The sequence below is a fragment of the Tripterygium wilfordii genome, chromosome 10 (genome assembly GCF_013401445.1).
Source record: "Tripterygium wilfordii isolate XIE 37 chromosome 10, ASM1340144v1, whole genome shotgun sequence".
Classification (NCBI taxonomy): domain Eukaryota; kingdom Viridiplantae; phylum Streptophyta; class Magnoliopsida; order Celastrales; family Celastraceae; genus Tripterygium; species Tripterygium wilfordii.
The window spans coordinates 388,995-405,258 of record NC_052241.1 but is presented as its reverse complement, the minus strand read 5'-3'; the positions used below and the strand labels follow the sequence as shown (position 1 = coordinate 405,258).

Here is a 16,264-nt window from a genome sequence, read left to right as displayed (position 1 = left end):
TTGTTCGTCTGGCATCAACGCCTCCGTGCTTCGAACCCTTAATCTCGATGATGTGGGGGAGAGACACTACCACCACAGGTGGTAGTGTCTCGGCCTCACACCATCGAGGTCACAGGTTCGAGACGAGGAGGTCCAACCTCTCGGGAGATTACGGGATACAGGTGAACAAAAGCTCCCCTCCCAAAAGGCGCCTTTTTGTTGATACAGGTTTTTGTTCGCCTGACATCAACGCAGATTACGGGATACAGGTGAACAAAAGCTCCCCTCCCAAAAGGCGCCTTTTTGTTGATACAGGTTTTTGTTCGCCTGGCATCAACGCCTCCGTGCCTCGAACCCTTGATCTCGATGATGTGGGGGAGAGACACTACCACCACACCATCGAGATCAAGGGTTCGAGGCACGGAGGCGTTGATGCCAGGCGAACAAAAACTTGCATCAACACAGGTAAAGCCGTAAAGGCAACTGGCTTTTGCATACTCCTTATCTATTGGACGGAGTTGTTATTCTACCGCGAGATTATTATTATACTTCAGTATCATGGAATGTATGTGATCAGACTTCATATAATTTGCTTATGGTTTCCCCATGCATTTTCTTCTCCTTGTTTTATTATTATGTTTGAGTGGTCATCTTTTGCCATGGTTTCATTTTGGTACAAGTCGCTAGTTTGTCTCAGAAATCATGAATAGGCCCATTGCAATGTTCTATTGGGTTTAACTTTACTTGGGCTTAGGCCCGTAGCTGGAATGGTGGACATTAAATTGAATTGGGCCGTCAGTTTTTGACGTTTCCTCCATTTGAGGCTTAAATAGAAGCCACTCCAGTTTCAGGCGAGTTATGCCCTAATTCCAGAGACATGACCAGCTATTAAAATGGCTTTCTTAAGTCTTCTTTATAAAGACAAAAGACCTCATTAGAAAGGTCAAACACCATCAACGAGCATTATGTCGTCTTTTTCTTTTGTCTCGTCTCTTCCCCCCGGGCAGTTGGGCTCTTTATTTCCAATGTAATGTTGTATAGGTTATCATTCAAACCCAACACTGTGAGCGCTGGATTCTTGTTCCATTTTTTTCCCTCACCATTTCACCATGCAACATGGCTATTGGTTTGGCTGCTTAAAATTTTCCACCACCCCTCTCAAGTCCTATGTAATGACTAATTCAACATACGGCAAAAAGACAACATACGGCAAACAAAGAAAAGCTAATGGTTTTTGGTTGCTATGAAGCATAAATTTAATCAATATTCTTACCACCTAAATAATTATTGGATTAAAGACCACGACAAATAACAGCAAACTTCTTGAAACCTCAAGACATTAAGTTCCTTAAAAGCCACCTAACCTGGAAGCGCCCGCAAAATGTGTTATACAAGTAGCATATGTTTACTGCATTGGAGCTTTGGCAACGACTAAATATGAAATAAACTCACAGGAGCCATTGCCACGTGCAGTTCCATCTCATACATTTCTGCAGTCTGGATGTTCCATCTCATATTTCTGCATACTGGACCAAACACACTTCTTCGACAATGAAAAACCTTCGGTAACACTGTTTTGTGGGAACCCCCTGGCATCAGCAGCTAGTCCCTGCAAGCCAAGAATGCATATAAATTGAGTTTCCATAATAATGATGATTTAACCTCAGAAATTATAAACTGCATAACCATGATGGGATAAAGAAATACGGATGAAAATATAGCTTTCAGCACACCAAAAAACTTATGAAAAACTGACATTTCCTTTTTCTTTTTTCTATATAAAGAAATCATCACCACCATCATCGCCGTCTTATCCCAAATTATGAGGTTGGGCATTTGGCTGCATGAGTCTATGGGAGAAATTTTTGAGAATCTTTTCCGCCATTCATTCTTATCTAAGGTCAATACTCACAGCAACTTCTATTACGTTCACATCCTTTCTTACTACTTCCAACCAGGACAAAAAAAAACCATTCCCTGGTCAGATTTCATGTGGCACTCAACACCACAGCTAATTCTCCTTAGATTTTCTGCTTATTTCAGATATTTTTCATAATTTTGAGCAGCACAAATATTTTTCATGGTGACCCAAGAATTTCACCAAAACACTTCCCATTCAAGTCCAACAACAGTATATCTTTTCCATAAGGACAGAACATAAGGGCATGGATGCATTTTAGAAATAATTTTCTTCCATACACAGCTGAAAAGAGGTAACTCCACAAGCTTGTAACCACATCTTTCGATCTAACACCTTATTAGCTTTAAGTAGCACCCAACTAATATTTTACACTGTCTAAAAGGCCAAACCAGATACCTAAAAGCCAGATAAACTTCAATGACTTCACAGTTCCCACTAGACTACTAGAGTCATTCTACACAATTATATAAATTCACTGAGCATTTTGAGCATAATCTGTAAACTAAGGCACTTAGTATATCGGCATTAATAAAAAGGCACTGAAGTTAAGATGCCAATATAAGAGCAGCATTCATAAATAAGAGAATCAAGAAAAATAAAGCATGTTTTCTTTAATGGTATGAAAGATTACTCACCAGTACTTAATCAATCCATCCCAGCCGCAAGTTGCTACTCTACTCTGTTCCAGTGGATGCCATTCACATCCAATGCATACCCCTTCATGACATTTTACAGTTCTGAAAACCTTACAACTCTTCCAATCCCAAAACCAGCATTTACCCTCCCCATCCCCGGACATAACAAACCGTCCATCAGGTGAGAAGTTGACTTGGCAAGCATATCCAGCCACAATATGCCCAGCAAATCTCTTCTTCTTATTCAGCTGAAATCTTTCCCTGGTGCTATAGATAAGAATTTGATTGTCCAAGCTCTGTGCTGCAAGCCAATTTGAATTGGGATGAAGAGAAATTGCCGGCATAGAGTGCATGTGAGGCTCACTGATATACTTTATAACCACAGGAATCCCATATTCCCACACTCGAAGAGACTTGTCATCGCTAGAAGTAACAAATCTTCTATTATTGTCCACAAAAGTAATTGTATTCACAGCCCCCAAATGTTGATCATATTCCTGAGTAATCTGCCCGCTGTTGATATCCCACTGCACAATCTTCTTATCACTCATACCAGCCAACAGAATATTCTGCTTATCCTCATCAGGATTTAGTTTAACAACATAGGGGACTTTACCCGTCGAAAAAGTAGATATCACCTGCCCTGTCTCTGTATCCCAGTACTTAATATTCTTATCATATCCCGCAGTCAAGAACTTAGTCCCATCATTGCAAAATGAAATATCACGAACTCCCTTTGAATGCCCCATGTAAGTTCTCATACACTTACCTGAATTGTACACATCCCAAATTTTCACCTTGGTATCCAATCCAGCCGAGAGAATTAAATGTCCATACTTGGGAAAGAACCTAATAGCAGAAACTCCCTTTGTATGCCCGCTCCAAGTGTGCACCAGCCGCTTAGGTATATAACAATGATCATTGGTGGCTTTCTTATCTTTAGGGGGCGCAATCCATGACCTTCCTTGATAATCCTTCAACTCCTTGCCATGGAAAGTACTCTTATCAGCCACTACCTCTCCTTTGTCGCCGCTCTGTCCTTTCTCTTCCTTCTTCTTGGCATACTCCTCCGCATACTTCTTCTGCTCCTCCGTTAACTCAACTTGCACACCTTCCTTCTTGCCTGCCCATGGACTCTTCTTGTTTTTGAGTAACCACGCATCAGTTGCGGGATTCTCAACCTCTGTAGCGTCAGCATCTCCATTATCATCCTCATCTTTGTCCTCTTCTTCCTTCTTTTCCAACTTCCGACGCTTAAGCTCCTGTTGTGGGATATTATAAACAGAAATACCGTTGTTTTGGTTCAAGGCCTCCAAATCGCCGACAAAATTGTTTCCAGCAGAAGCGGAGGGGTCAGCAGCATAGCCATACTTGTGGAAGGTGTTGTACTGCTCGTCGAACACAAAAGAATCGATGGCGGCGTCCTCCACAAAGCCAAGCTTGTGGTTGCGCATACCCTGGGCAATGCCGTCCTTGGCGTAGGGATGAGCAGGACCGTGGATGGGAGCCCAAAGCTGGTCGTAGGTAGGGTTGAAGGCGACGGCGTGCTGAACCGGGTCGATTGGCTTAGTCACGGTCTGGCGAGCCTGCGCCACCGTCAGAGCCAGCATCGTGTCATCCACCTTAGGAGCGGAGGACTTTACCGGAAGGAGGCGCGGCGGGGAAGAGTCCGGTGATGAATTAGGGGTTTCATGGTTTTGCTCTTCCCTATCGCCGTCGTGTTGGCCTTCCTCTTTGTACGCTTGAATAAGATCCATCACTGGTATCGACAACGATAATGAGCGGAATTTTCTCTGTTTGTGGAGAAATCTTCAAGATTAGGCGGTTGACGATCACCGGCGTTACGTAGTGATGGAATTCCTTTGCAAGACTGCAAAATCGAGAGATTGAAGGATGTGCCCTAGAAATCTCTCTTTGTTAGTAAAGAAAACATAGAGCAAAAACGACGTCGTCGTGATGACTTTTTGTTAAATAGTAATTTGTTTTACAAATTCTCTCTGCTCCTCGAGTCTCGATTAAGCCTTCGAATTCAATGGCAATGAAGCCGTCACCGCTGCCTAGTTTCTCTTCCTTCATCTACCCTCACCGTCGTTGGGTTTATATCACCGCCGCTTTGTCTTCGCCAGTTCCTCTTCTCTCCATTGACGACAGCAACTGCTCTGACTAGGGTTGGGTAAGTGTCTCCATGTGCATAATACATATACATCATGTTTATGTAAGGTGTGGAATATATGCAAGTTCAACGGGCTCTTGAGGTGAAATCTGACCACTGATTGAAATCTCAGTCCATTTACATCAATAATATTGTGAAATTTTATCAACGGGCTATGCTGGCCCGGCTCCAAACGGGCTAGGCAATCCCGGGCTAACGGGCTGGAGGATCGTTTGACACCTCTTTATATCTCTACTCTCACATGAAGTCAAATGTTGTATGGGATTTTTGGAGGCCGGTACACTAGATTGTACTTAATTGTAAAAAGGTGCAACCATTAAAACATCATTTTAAAAAAGTACATTGGGGATTAGTTTTTACCAAAATAATCTCAAATTTGATTTTCTCTCTCCACGAACTGCGATACAATAGTGATACTTTTAAACATAAAATCCAATTTAGTGTTCAATTTATATCTTTTGCTCATAAAATGATGATACAAATGTTGGAATGTAAATTTAATTGCATTACATGTCTTTTTGGTTCAATTGTATGATTTTAGTGGTTTTTTGTGTTGGTGATACTATAGTGATACATCTCTGCAGCTGTATATGTTTTTCCAAAACGAGCAAGAGAGGTACAAACTAAGAAAAGAAAACCAAGAAAGAAAAAGTCATTAGGAAGAGAAAGTCTGCATACTTGTTCAATTGTATCATTTTAGTGGATTTTGATACTGGTGATACTATAGTGATACATCTCTGCACCTGTAAATTTTCTTTCCAGAACGAGTAAGAGAGGTAACCAAGAAAAGAAAATCAAGAAAGGAAAAGTAATTAGAAAGAGAAAGTATGCAAACTGGTTCAATTGTATAATTTTAGTGGATTTTTGGTGTTGGTGATACTATGGTGATACTATAGTGATACATCTCTGCAACTGTAAATATTTTTCCAGAACGAGCAAGAGGGGTACAAACCAGATAGATCGAGGAAGGAGAGAAGAGAGAACGAAACACAAACCAGATTGAGCAACGAAGCATAGTCCAGATCTACAAAAAACGGAGACAAGAGCAACTCAGTGTGGTCCAGATTGAGCAACGAAGGAGAAGACGATGAGGAGAGGAGAAGCTCGGCCAAAAACGGAGAAGAAGGCAACGAAGAACAATCAGATCGAGAACCAGAACCAGAACCAGAAGAAGAAGAAGAAGAAGGAGTGAAAGAAGGAGATAGTTTTATGTAGAGAAGAAGGAGAGAAAGAGGTGACACATGGAGTTTGATAGTTGGAGGGCGAAGAAGAAGAAGAAGGGTATTGTAGGTATAAAACAAAAAATCTCTTAAGTTAAATGACCAAATTATCCTTAAATTGCACTTTTTTTGCAATTTTAAAAAGGCCCATGACATTTTTACAATTAAGTTGTCCAAAGTGCTCTTAGTGACAATTGTCCGATATTGGTATTTTATGGTAGGGCTATTTTCTCAACTTATCTGTCCAGTTAAGTTGCCTCCCTACTGGTGAGCCAGTGGTAAGTGGTAACAAAAATAGTGTGGTTTTACTTTTACCTTGTCACTTGATTGTGGCCTCCCACAAGTAACACTTAGTTATGATAGTTCAAGTTTTTGACAGTTGAGGGCTAATTGAAAAGTTCTCATATGTTTTCTGCTGGACATGAATTTTTTAGCTTATCTTTTGGTTACATATCAAGAAATGCATTTGTTACTTCCCTACTTTTCATGCAAAATGGTGATATTCCCTTGATCCAGAATCTCGATTTTTGGGAAATATTATGATCATCCAATAAGAAGGGTTTTCATTTTTTCAAATGAACGATCTGAAAACATATTGATTCTAACAATTAATTGTAGAGTTGATTATTTGAACATTTCAATTTGTGAATGAGTGAATCTCACACTTATGAATAGAGGTATTCTCGAAACTGAAGTGGGGGGGGGGGGGGGGGGGGGGAAAGAAGGAAGAAGCAAAAGCAAGTTAAACAAAATGAGAAGAAATTTGAAAGGACAAAAAAAAGAAAGTAATTTGGACAAAAAGAAACGAAGTGATAAAAAGCAGCCAATTATTGCCTTATATATTGGAGCTTTATAATGGACAAGACATGTCTCATTTTTCCCGAGCATAAAAATTCCAGGATCTTCAAAGGGGATTCGATTATTCCCTCATATTTGGCATATTTGGCCAGTCTTCATCATAAATGTTGCAGCAAGGGATTGGCGGAGGACCTTAATGCACAGGTCCTATACCAAAAATGATTGATGAGTATTTGTTTAATATAATGAATTCAACAATGTATTTTTTGATCTAATTAAAACTTAAGTTCATCGTAATTGAGTGTTATTATTATTGATTGTTGGATAAAAATTCAAAATATTCAATATCGATGAATTTGATTTTTGTTTCGAATAAAAATATATTATATGATTCCTTATATTATACGTATAATCAAAGATATGTAATCAAACTATCAGAGTATTGTTGATTGAGACCTTTGACAATTCTATAAGATCACAATAGAGATAGACCGTAAAGCTTGGATACAGGGGAAGCTCTGATAATCAAGTCAGTTGATGATGGTGAGGATTTATAATGAGAGAAGTGAAATGATTTTAGATAAAGAGACGAAGAGTAAGATATCTCAAGTGGTTGAGACACTTTGATGAGCTGGGACCTCGTATGTTTATAGGAGTGTCTGGTTAGAGTGACACGTGTCGACTGAGTTGATTGGCCCTTTTGCTTTGATTGGGTCTTGAGCCTTTAAAGGAGCTTTATGACTGAGTGGGCTTTGGGCCTTGAGAGGGTAGACGGCCTATTATGTCGGCCCGCTAGACTTGGCCAGCTTCATTGTAGACCGCTCACACTCTTATGATCCTTTTGGGTATGAGAGCATCCACAGTGGTGCTTGTAATATCAAGCACTCCAAAACCATTCTCTATCTTCTCTTTTATCCCGTGTGGCATAATTTAATCAGATGAGTGAATCTCATAATATACATTATTCATCAACATTTCATACATTACAACACTCCATACTCACTTTCTCTATTTTCTCTCTCTTTCTTTTTATCATCTCTCTCTTCTTTTTCATATCTCTCTCTTCCTTTTCATCTTCTTTCTTTTCTTTTTTATCATCTTTTTATTCATTTTCATATCTCTCTTCCTTTTCATATCTCTCTTCACTATTCATCAACTATATACATACTCCAACTCTCAACTCTCAAGTATCATTTTTCCACAATTAAATTTTCAAGTGTCATTTTTCACCCATTGTGTGCATATAACGCTATACTTATCAAAAAAATAGTATTTCAAGTACTTTAAATACACTCAATTATAACTATTGTGGATATCTAATACTTAATTTATCAAGAAAGTATAATGTCAAGTAATTTAAAATCATTCAATTATGGATGCTCTAACTCAAGACTTTCACGAGACTTGTCGTGCTTGACTAAGACTCCCATAAATCTAATTGTCAGCGAAATATTCGGCCATAAGACTTTTTACGGCGATTGAGCCTTTCTACATAGAGTGCAAACGATCCTGTCAAATCACAAATACCGTCCATGACTTCTACTCTAAGTAACTTCTAATTGAAGAGTGTCTAATCACATCAAATTGTAAAGACCGTACGAAAAGACTTGTGGGCCCAAAAGATAATAAAAAAAGAAAAGTGAAAGAGACTTGTAGCTCACGACTCCATGGAGACCGGAGAATACCTGTCCCCTGTTACATGGCTTAGCTGCCTTCTGGAATTATTTTCCACTTTAATACTAATCTATAATTATACTAATAATCTCCCCCCTACTAGCTACTAATTGATACTTAACATAGGTATTCATTGTTAAAAACTGTTTTTACTGTAAACTTGAATATGAGCGTTAGCACCAGAACCGTGTGAATTTGTTTGGAAGTGATTTGTATTTTAACCTATTGAGGAGAAGTAAGAGATTATGATGATATGAGATAACACAAATTAGAGTATGAGTGATCATGCCAGAACCATTTCAAATCTAGTTAAAAGTGATTTGTATTTTAACTTCTTGAGGAAAAGTAAGAAATTATGATGATATGAGATAATAAATGTCTTGATTAAAAAAGGTTGGTGTATCGTTAAAAAATTATGGTGAGGTTAATTGACGAAGAATTTAAAAAATACAATCGATTATCAATCCAACAATTACTCTTTTGATAATTTGGATTGAGAAAATTGTTGGAATCCCGTTGGTGCCTTTTTTTGGGTGGCCAACTGAGTGCCAAACGGGTTGGCAACGCTTCAATTTTGAAAACGGCTTTTTTAAACAATGGATTAATTGCCGATCACTGGATCGGGGCACGCGCAAATTACCTTTTGGCGGCATCAGTACTTGACATTTCCTTCACCTCCCAATAAACTCCAAACTGCTCTCCTATATATTCCTCACTCTCGCTCACTTCACTCTACTCATTCAATGTCATCTCTCTCTATGCCTCCTGCTCACTGAAATCGAGTGTTTAGGTTTTAGTCACAGAATTCCTCTTCTTCGCGCCTCTCTCAAGAAGCAATGGAAGCTTCTTTCAACGAAAATGTCTCGGAACTCTGCTCGGACTCCGTTCATGATCGCCGAACCTCGAAGCATATACGCGATAACGTTCACGGAAACATCTATCTGGATCGGGTACCGGCTTCCACTCTCGTCGTACTATCCTTCGTTTATTTTTCTCTTTCTTTGATTATTTGTGAGTTCGTATTAGAGTCTCGTTCTTTTTGTGGTTTTCTCTTCGTTTTTCTGATTTTTCTGGTTAGTTTGGAGAGGACGTAGTGCTAATTGAATATTCCTTTTCGATTCTTATTCGAATTCAAAGATTCCTAGACAGACTACTCAAATTTGCATATGAAGGAATTTGTCGATCAGTTGTGATTATGTTCCGTTTTTTTGGAGAGATTTTACTGAAAACTTATATGCTTCGATCATTTGAGGTATCGAGGAAAAACTCTTGAAATCTAAAGAAAATTAGAACAGAGTAAGCATGGAGTTGTGTTTCTAGAAGAATATAGACGGAGAATCGTGAAGACTTGCAAACAATAAGCTTAGTTTCATGTTCTGATGGAGCAATTAAGATAGTTTCCCTGTGTGCAAATGATTGTTCTCTTGTAAGTTTGTTTGAATATTCTATCGATGATTAATTATTTCTTTATAATGATGTCATGCGATTGCCTAACCTCTCATGATTAATAGCAAGTGCTTTTTCCTTTGGAAGGATCGGTTAGTTTGTTGAGGATTACATTATTCTGCATATGCTACAATTATGTCACCTTTAGCCGAAATATTGAATAATCATTAAATTAAGCTTAAACACAATTAGTTCCTTATTGAATATATATGCATATATAGAGAATAACAGTATATAGAGAATAACAGTGAAACTTTTCTTTTGCTTTGGATTATTCCAGTTTTTCCTGCAGTTCGTTGATACTGAACAATTTCAGAGGCAAGTCTTATTTATTCATGATTTCTGTAAGGATAGTTCCTTCCTTTTTATTTATTGTTAAAATTGTTACCTGACGGACTTACAACACATTGCAGACTTCGTGATCTAAAGCAACTTGGTGAGCCCAATATTTGCAGACTTCACTAATTAGTCCTTCTCTTGCCTGAAGACAAGAATAACACTCTGCGGTCTCAAATATACTGAAACTGTTTCTTCTTTACATTTTACCCTCCAAGATTCAGAGTTCTCTGATCCTTCATTAATCTCGTTCCCACACTGTTTTGCCTATATTTTTTTTTTCTCTCCTCCTTTTTTATCCTAATGCTCTCATTGGAGAGAGAAAAATTTGGTGGCTTAGCTTGTAATTAAGAAGAGACCTAGATTGATATACTTACTGCCACAATATATCTCAGAACTTTTCCGTTTAGTAAAAGAACATTGCGGTTGGAGTTTTATTTTAAAACTCAGTAAGATTTACAATAAATGAAACTCTCTGGAGTGTCGTATCTAATTCATCTTTGTATTTTTCATGAATATATTTTTCTTTATAATACAATTTCCTGGACTTCTTATAATTCTATATTTACCTGTATCCAGGTTTGACGGACATGGTTTACCCAGGAGCTGTGCATTCTCGGTTTGAGCATTCGCTTGGAGTTTATTGGCTGGCTGATAAAGCTATCAACTCAATTAACACTTTCCAAGTAAAGCAATGTCTTCTTGTCTGGTCATTCTCTTTATGGATCCATTAAAATGTGAGTTTTTGTCGTTAATTGCATGGCATACATGTAGGGTTCTGAGCTTGGCATTGAACCGTTTGATATAAAGACTGTGAAGCTTGCTGGTATGTATCTGTTCTAGTCTCTCAAATTGCTTTGCTTTTTCTTGTCTGTTTCAACTGACAATACGTTAAATATCTTTCTAGGACTATTGCATGATGTCGGTCATGGGCCATTCAGCCACTTGTTTGAGCGAGGATTTCTTCCTCAAGTTCTCAAGGGAAGTAAATGGTGAGTTCTTTTATTCTTTAATGCAATACTTTATTTGTTTATGCTATTTCCTTCTCAACAACTTTGACTATTCCAACGAGAAACAAAGGACGTGTCATATTCACATATAGTGGTTAAAATCTCATTTTTAAATAATTCATTTATTGTGCTATTGCCACTTGTACCAAACTACTGAGTGTACAAATTTTTAAGTAGACATGAAATAAGGAAAATCTCAATTAATATGTCTCTACATCCTTACTACATTTGCTTGTATGTTTTCTTCCGAGGTACGTTACTACTGCTTATATGCCATGTGGTCCAACTACACAATACTAGTCATATTGGGCTAGTTTTAACAATTTTTTATACTATTTAATGAAATATCAAAATGTTCTTGTAACGTGTGTTTCTTAGTCCAATCTTAGAACCATCACGGCATTTCTTACTGATGAAGAATCTTTTAACGTCTCTGTCAATGGATTATCATCATGACATGTAGACATGGACTGTCAAAGAATATTGATCTTTAGTATGTTTTTTGAACTCTCTATTGGGCTGCTCTCTATTTATTTTCTAGGAATCATATCAAGTGCACTTGCATATATAATTGCTAAGACATAGTCCGTTAACTGTCTTTTTTGAGTAATGAGGTTAACTTCCATATTGGAAAGGAGGTCTGTCAGATGATCCCTCCCATTCCATACCTCATTCTTAATTGCTGCCCAGGATGTTTTTATCTTGAGGTGTAATAAGAAAACAAAATGAAAAGAAAAAGCACCAAAGTTTTAGATGACTTCCAGGTTGACAATCAGAAATATGACAAAATGTGAAGCAAAAAATTAATAGTTGGTTGGGAGTCCGGAGTTAGAATATTAAAGGAACTTTTAGATTTTTTTTCCTGAACATTTGTTATTTTATAAATTCTCTTTTTAACTCATTTTTGACTTCATAGATTAGCCACATAACATGAAAGCAACATTATCATGCAGAAAAGAAATGGATTATTGTGAAGTGTTAGTGGCATAATACATACCATTATCCCTCATATCAGTCTACATGGGAATCTAATTTTCATTGAAGACATGGAAATACTACATGTTCACTTGTGTATAATATACACTTCTTTCTTCTTGTTCCTTGGTCTATTACCAAATTGTATGAGTCAAGATTCAAAACCAATGAAACACAATTGTTTTCATTTGTGCGAAAATTTTTAGTAACTTTTATTTGTTTGTGTGGTTGTAATTTTTATTTCCATTTACTGGAGACGTTTTCATTCCGGGTTATGATTTTGAATATTTACCAGGTGTCATGAGAGCATGTCTCTGAACATGATAGAATATATTGTTGACCAGCACCATATTGACATTGACTCTGAATGCCTTAAGACTGTGAAGGTTAGATTATGATTTTGTTGATTTCTGCCATATAAGCACATTTTCCCGTAATTTGCAGTCCTATCATGCTTTTCTGATGTTCTGTATAAGTTTTATGCAACAAATAGAACAAGCAATGTTGCACATTGCTCCAGAGGCAACTGTTTCGCTCTCTTTCATCAACAACACATCAGAGAATTTAGTTGCGAGGATCCTCTTCCGCCATTTGTACCTGTCTAAAGCTAGCTGCACTCAACGTTTATTCTTATATAGTATATGTCGTTTGTCACCACTTTCATACTTCTTTTTTTTTTTGGTCTTCGTCTCCCTTTTCTGTATCATCTTTTTGAATTTTCTCAACTCTTTGCACCACCTACAAATAGCTATACACCATGCATATTCATACCAATATTACATAAATTTCTTGCATCTTAAATTCGATTGATGCTATTCTTTCCTAGATCCAGTAGTCTTGTTTCTTATCCCTAATCTTTACACCCTTTCAATTTGAGAGAGATTTAGTCTGCTGATACAGGTTCTTGTGTGTTAATCCCTGTAAATTGCCGCCTCTATTTTTGGTCTTCTTTCTTTTTGTATTTTCTATCTGATTGGTGTGATAGTGGTACTATGTAAGTTTTTTAATAAAAATTGACATATCTCTGTTATCTTAGGAAATGATCGTTGCTAGCAATAAAGGTTCTCAAAAAGTAAGTTATCTGAACTTGGATGGTTTTAAAACTTATGCGTGTAGTATCTTCTCATTCCTTTAATTTATGCTGCTATACCAGAGACCAAATGATGCATCTTCTTTGAAAAATTTAACAATTTTGTTTAAATGCTTTCAATGTATGTAGAGTATGACGGAAAAGCATTTCTTGTATGACATTGTCGCTAATGGTCGCAATGGAATAGATGTTGACAAGTAAGTTAATCCCCACCAAATTTCTTCCTTCACTCTCTTGCCTTTCACTTCTTCTGGAAGTTCCTTCAGTCTAGATGCATATGGTGCTTTAGGTGTACCCTTTGTTTGCAGGTTTGACTACATTGTTCGTGACTCCCGTGCTTGTGGTCTAGGATGCAATTTTCAGCCTGAGAGGTATGAAGTTTATTTTATACCACTTAATCTCATGGTAGAGCTATATTTAATGTGCTTAATAAATAGAGTTATGGAAAGTTGGATTACATTGTGAATTTGGAATGAGATATATTTTCGTATATACGCATGCCCATGCTATCTTTCAACCCAGCACGTAGCCGGTGTCTAACATTTGCTTGTTTTTCATTTTGAAATTCCAGGTTAATGGATACTATGAGGGTTATCGATGACGAGATATGCTATCTCGCTAAGGATTGTTAGTATAAAATTAAAACTTGTTTTTCATTCTTGACACTGGTAGTGTTATATTCTATAACAGAAACTTTTTCGCTAGATCTTACAATCCACAAGCTATTCGCCGCTCGAGCTGATCTGCATCGAACTGTCTATACACATCCAAAAGTAAAGGTGCAGTTTTTTTGTTCCATTTCCAATTGCAGAATTGTCAGGGCTGTCAATTCTCAGATTTTATTTCACAAGTAAATGCATTGTTTCTGATAGTTGCTTTTCTCAGGCAATCGAGCTCATGGTTGTTGACGTGCTGTGTAAAGCAAATGATTATCTTGACATTTCATCCAAAATTCAAGAACCAGCTGAATATTGGAAGGTTAGAGGTTTAAAAGTCATAAGAATCTGATTGACGCTTTATCTATCTATGTGCGCTGATCCTTGTTGAAATTGCAGCTAGATGACTCTATACTGAAAAGTATTGAAATTTCTCACGATCAAGCGCTCAAGGAAGCTAGAGATTTGATCCTACGCATTCGCAGAAGAGATCTATACCAGGTATTAATATGTATTAATCATCCCGATCGACTATCTTGATATCTTATTGAAAATGAAAGAGACAGTATCACTTGGCACTTGCAACTTAGAGAATGAAATTAAGCATGTTTTGATGCTTCTCAGTTTTGCAATGAGTTCTCTGTTCCATTGGAAAGGCTAGAGCACTTCAAAGACATCACTGCCCAAGACATTGTTTGTTCCCAGGTATTGATAAGTTTGCTATTTTAATATGTTATTTGCTTGATGAAATAGACACAAGCTTCTAAAGAATGAACTTATAAAGGGGAGAGCTGGTACTCTTAAGGAAGAAGATGTTGTCGTGAGCAATGTGAAGATTGATTTGACACGTGGAAGGAATAGCCCTTTTGAAAGGTACCTGAGAAAGAATCAGATAGTGGTTTTGTCTAGGTGCTATTTCCTTGATCGTTTCATGGATACGCAGCTGTAGTTCCTATTTGACTGATTTTCTCTTTTTGCATGTATTTCCCACGTCCAGCATCAATTTTTTCCAGGTATTTAAGCTCACCTCCTCTACCACTGTTTTGTAGATGTGCTTATTTTTAACTATTTCTAAGCAACTACATATTTTTGTTTTGTCAATGTACATATGCTCTGCTAAGGTCTTGGGGGAGTCCCAAAAGCAGGCTTGTATCGTTTGTAATTTGAATGGTTTCCTTTAAAGAAGAATAGTGTAGTTTTAACTGTCAAATTTTCATCAGGATTATGATAGTGAGCTCAAATTTCGGATAGAAGATTCCCGTGTCAGTCACTTGCTGCCTGCTTTTTATCAGGACATGATAGTGAGGGTGTACTCTAAGAAGCCTGAACTGGTGTGGGAATTTTTATCTTTTTGTTTTTTTTTGTTGTTGTCATTGGTTTCGTCTTATAAACTGTGCCAATCACTTGATATAGGTAGATGCAGTTTCTGAGGCGTTTGAGAACTTTCAAGTCAAGGAATATGGAAGAAAAGAACAGATACATGCAACTCCAAGAAAGGGGACTCGCCGTGCGCTCTATTCACGTTAAACTTGTTCGAAACACGAAAATTCTGAAGGACCATCATAGCGGAATACCATGAGGAAAAGTATATAAATCCATATAATTGACTATACCAAATCTCTATCCCCCATCCCTCTCTTATGCCTTGGTTATGACAGTTCAATATGACCAGTTTTTTTGTATATAAACTGACAGTTGTGGCACTGCCTCATTGTAATGTCGAAGGAAACTGCTTTATCTTCTGAAACTGAAATCTGATTCATGAGCTAGCTATTGCTTATTAACATCCTAAATCTAAATACACAGATCAGATTACAGTAAACAAAACCTCTTCTCTCTCTTTTACCGTCGTTAGTTTTTTTTTTTTTTTTTTTTTTTTTGTTTGGCTTTGGATGAAATTTTAGTGGTGGGTCTTTTAACTTGAGGAAGGCTCTCTTGATTGAGCTTTTTGGCCAAAATAACAGAGTTCAGCCTGAGAAGTGAGAGTTTGCGCTTTTGAAGGCTGGTGCCGCCAACTACATGGGTTCCATGGGAATGACTTAAGAGCGAACAAGTAACCGCCAAAGCAAGCCTGCAGGTAGGGCGTAGGTGGCAAACAAACTCTCACCCCACAATGAAGTTTTGGCAATAAATAAGTTTAGTACATGTGAAACTATTCAATTCGCCAAAACGTAGCTGTCAAGAGTTTCAAAATATGCTCGAGCTCAAGCTGGACATATGTATAAACACTGAATGGACAGGAGACAAAAAAAAAAAGTCTAAAGTCGACAAGCATCCATGGACACCACATAACAACCGGATCAATGGCAACCCAATCTCTCCGGCAATACTGATAAAACAATGTTGGAACA

General features: G+C 37.6%; 2 protein-coding genes across 3 annotated transcripts; one reads left to right on the top strand and one right to left on the bottom strand.

The window, feature by feature from the left end:
• Positions 1-1,198: 1,198 nt before the first annotated feature.
• LOC120007669 (pre-mRNA-processing factor 17-like) lies at positions 1,199-4,656 on the bottom strand. 2 transcript variants are annotated; one of them, XM_038858051.1, is made up of 2 exons: positions 2,536-4,654; positions 1,199-1,588 (listed from the first exon to the last, which is right to left on the bottom strand). In XM_038858051.1, exons 1-2 carry the CDS (start codon positions 4,290-4,292, stop codon positions 1,582-1,584), a joined length of 1,764 nt encoding a protein of 587 aa, XP_038713979.1. In that variant the 5' UTR covers positions 4,293-4,654; the 3' UTR covers positions 1,199-1,581. The 2 variants fall into 2 exon arrangements, with proteins under 2 accessions (XP_038713979.1, XP_038713980.1); XM_038858052.1 differs by lacking the exon at positions 1,199-1,588 and having other exon boundaries at positions 2,532-4,656.
• A 4,397-nt stretch (positions 4,657-9,053) lies between these two features.
• Positions 9,054-15,699, top strand: LOC120007138 (deoxynucleoside triphosphate triphosphohydrolase SAMHD1 homolog). Its single transcript, XM_038857330.1, has 19 exons — positions 9,054-9,350; positions 10,127-10,164; positions 10,260-10,282; positions 10,762-10,868; positions 10,957-11,008; positions 11,090-11,174; positions 12,463-12,553; positions 13,204-13,239; positions 13,387-13,454; positions 13,566-13,628; positions 13,829-13,884; positions 13,963-14,036; positions 14,143-14,235; positions 14,313-14,414; positions 14,538-14,618; positions 14,698-14,786; positions 14,911-14,926; positions 15,134-15,244; positions 15,327-15,699. Exons 1-19 carry the CDS (start codon positions 9,237-9,239, stop codon positions 15,438-15,440), a joined length of 1,413 nt encoding a protein of 470 aa, XP_038713258.1. The 5' UTR covers positions 9,054-9,236; the 3' UTR covers positions 15,441-15,699.
• The last annotated feature ends 565 nt before the right edge of the window (positions 15,700-16,264 follow it).

What these genes read in the sequence shown, in the direction of transcription:
- LOC120007669 (XM_038858051.1), bottom strand. Translation starts at nt 4,292, where the DNA reads ATGGATCTTATTCAAGCGTACAAAGAGGAAGGCCAACACGACGGCGAT.
- LOC120007138 (XM_038857330.1), top strand. Translation starts at nt 9,237, where the DNA reads ATGGAAGCTTCTTTCAACGAAAATGTCTCGGAACTCTGCTCGGACTCC. An exon ending in GAAACATCTATCTGGATCGG is followed by an intron (nt 9,351 to 10,126) that starts GTACCGGCTTCC and finishes GGATTATTCCAG; the next exon opens with TTTTTCCTGCAGTTCGTTGA. An exon ending in TCGTGATCTAAAGCAACTTG is followed by an intron (nt 10,283 to 10,761) that starts GTGAGCCCAATA and finishes ACCTGTATCCAG; the next exon opens with GTTTGACGGACATGGTTTAC.